Source organism: Pteronotus mesoamericanus, unplaced genomic scaffold (genome assembly GCF_021234165.1).
Source record: "Pteronotus mesoamericanus isolate MK-2021 breed Mesoamerican mustached bat unplaced genomic scaffold, CSHL_Meso_final contig_227, whole genome shotgun sequence".
Lineage (NCBI taxonomy): Eukaryota > Metazoa > Chordata > Mammalia > Chiroptera > Mormoopidae > Pteronotus > Pteronotus mesoamericanus.
In genome coordinates, this window is record NW_026555094.1 from 1,231,088 (window position 1) to 1,232,614 (window position 1,527).

Sequence of the window (1,527 nt, forward strand, 5' to 3'; positions counted from 1 at the left end):
GGGCAAGGGAAAGTGGTGGGGGGGAGGCAGAGACAAATGTTTTTAAAAAGTAAATAAATTAAAAAAATACAAAAAAAAATGAAAATGAACATTCAACAGCCCAAAACCTATGGAGACAGGAAAGGCAGTCCTGAAAGGGAAGTTTATAGCAATACAGGCCTACCTAAAAGTAGGAATATTTCAAGTAAATGAGCTAACCTTACAACTTCAAGAACTGGAGAAACAACAACAAATAAATCCCAGAGCAAGTGGAAGGAAGTTGGGCAAACAAAACAAAACAAAAAACAACAAGATTAAAACAGAATTTAATGACATAGAGATGAAAAGAACAATTGAAAGGATCAACCAATCCAGGAGCTGGTTCTTTGAAAAGATAAACAAAATCGACAAGCTTTTATGCAGACTCATCATGAAAAGAAGGCATAGGACCCAAATAAATAATATCAGAAATGAGCTGCCACCATCTTGGTTCCGCGTTCCCTTCACAAAATGCCCGGTGAAGCCACAGAAACCGTCCCTGCTACAGAGCAGGAGTTGCCACAGCCCCAGGCTGAGACAGGGTCTGGAACAGAATCTGACAGTGATGAATCAGTACCAGAGCTCGAGGAACAGGATTCCACACAGGCAACCACACAACAAGCTCAGCTGTCAGCGGCAGCTGAAATTGATGAAGAACCAGTCAGTAAAGCAAAACAGAGCCGGAGTGAAAAGAAGGCACAGAAGGCTATGTCCAAGCTGGGTCTTCGACAGGTTACAGAAGTGACTAGGATCACTATCCGGAAATCTAAGAATATCCTCTTTGTCATCACAAAACCAGATGTCTACAAGAGCCCAGTTTCAGATACCTACATAGTTTTGGGGGAAGCCAAGATCGAGGATTTATCTCAGCAGGCACAAGTAGCAGCTGCTGAGAAATTCAAAGTTCAAGGTGAAGCTGTCTCAAACATTCAAGAAAACACACAGACTCCAACTGTACAAGAGGAAAGTGAACAGGAAGAAGTTGATGAAACAAGTGTGGAAGTTAAGGGCATAGAATTGGTCATGTCACAAGCAAATGTGTCAAGAGCAAAGGCAGTTTGAGCCCTGAAGAACAACAGTAAATATTGTAAATGCTATTATGGAATTAATGATGTAACCATCTGAAAGGAGGGCCCCGGCCCCCCCCCCGTTTTTTTTTGTTTGTTTGTTTTTTGTTTTGGTGTTTTGAAAGAGTTACTGAAGCATGGTTTGAAATTTGTACTGTTTCTATCATTAATAAAGTTACGGCTTCTTGTGGGATGAAAAGAAAAAGAAATGATGGTGAGAAATAACAACGGATACCACAGAAATACAAAGGATTGTAAGAAATTATTATGAGCAACTATATGCCAAGAAATTTGAAAACCTCGATGAAATGGACAAATTTCTAACAAAGTATAACCTTCCAACACTGAATGAAGAAGCAGCAGAAAGCCTGCACAGACTGGTAACAGCTGGGGAAATTGAAGCAGTAATCAAGAAACTCTTAGCACATAAAAGCCCTGGACC

The 1,527-nt window shown here is 40.4% G+C and overlaps 1 protein-coding gene across 1 annotated transcript; it reads left to right on the forward strand.

Annotated features, from left to right (window-relative positions):
• The first annotated feature begins 460 nt into the window (after positions 1–460).
• On the forward strand, positions 461–1,080 carry LOC129069608 (nascent polypeptide-associated complex subunit alpha-like). Its single transcript, XM_054572267.1, has one exon. It carries the CDS (start codon positions 490–492, stop codon positions 1,078–1,080), a length of 591 nt encoding a protein of 196 aa, XP_054428242.1. The 5' UTR covers positions 461–489.
• The last annotated feature ends 447 nt before the right edge of the window (positions 1,081–1,527 follow it).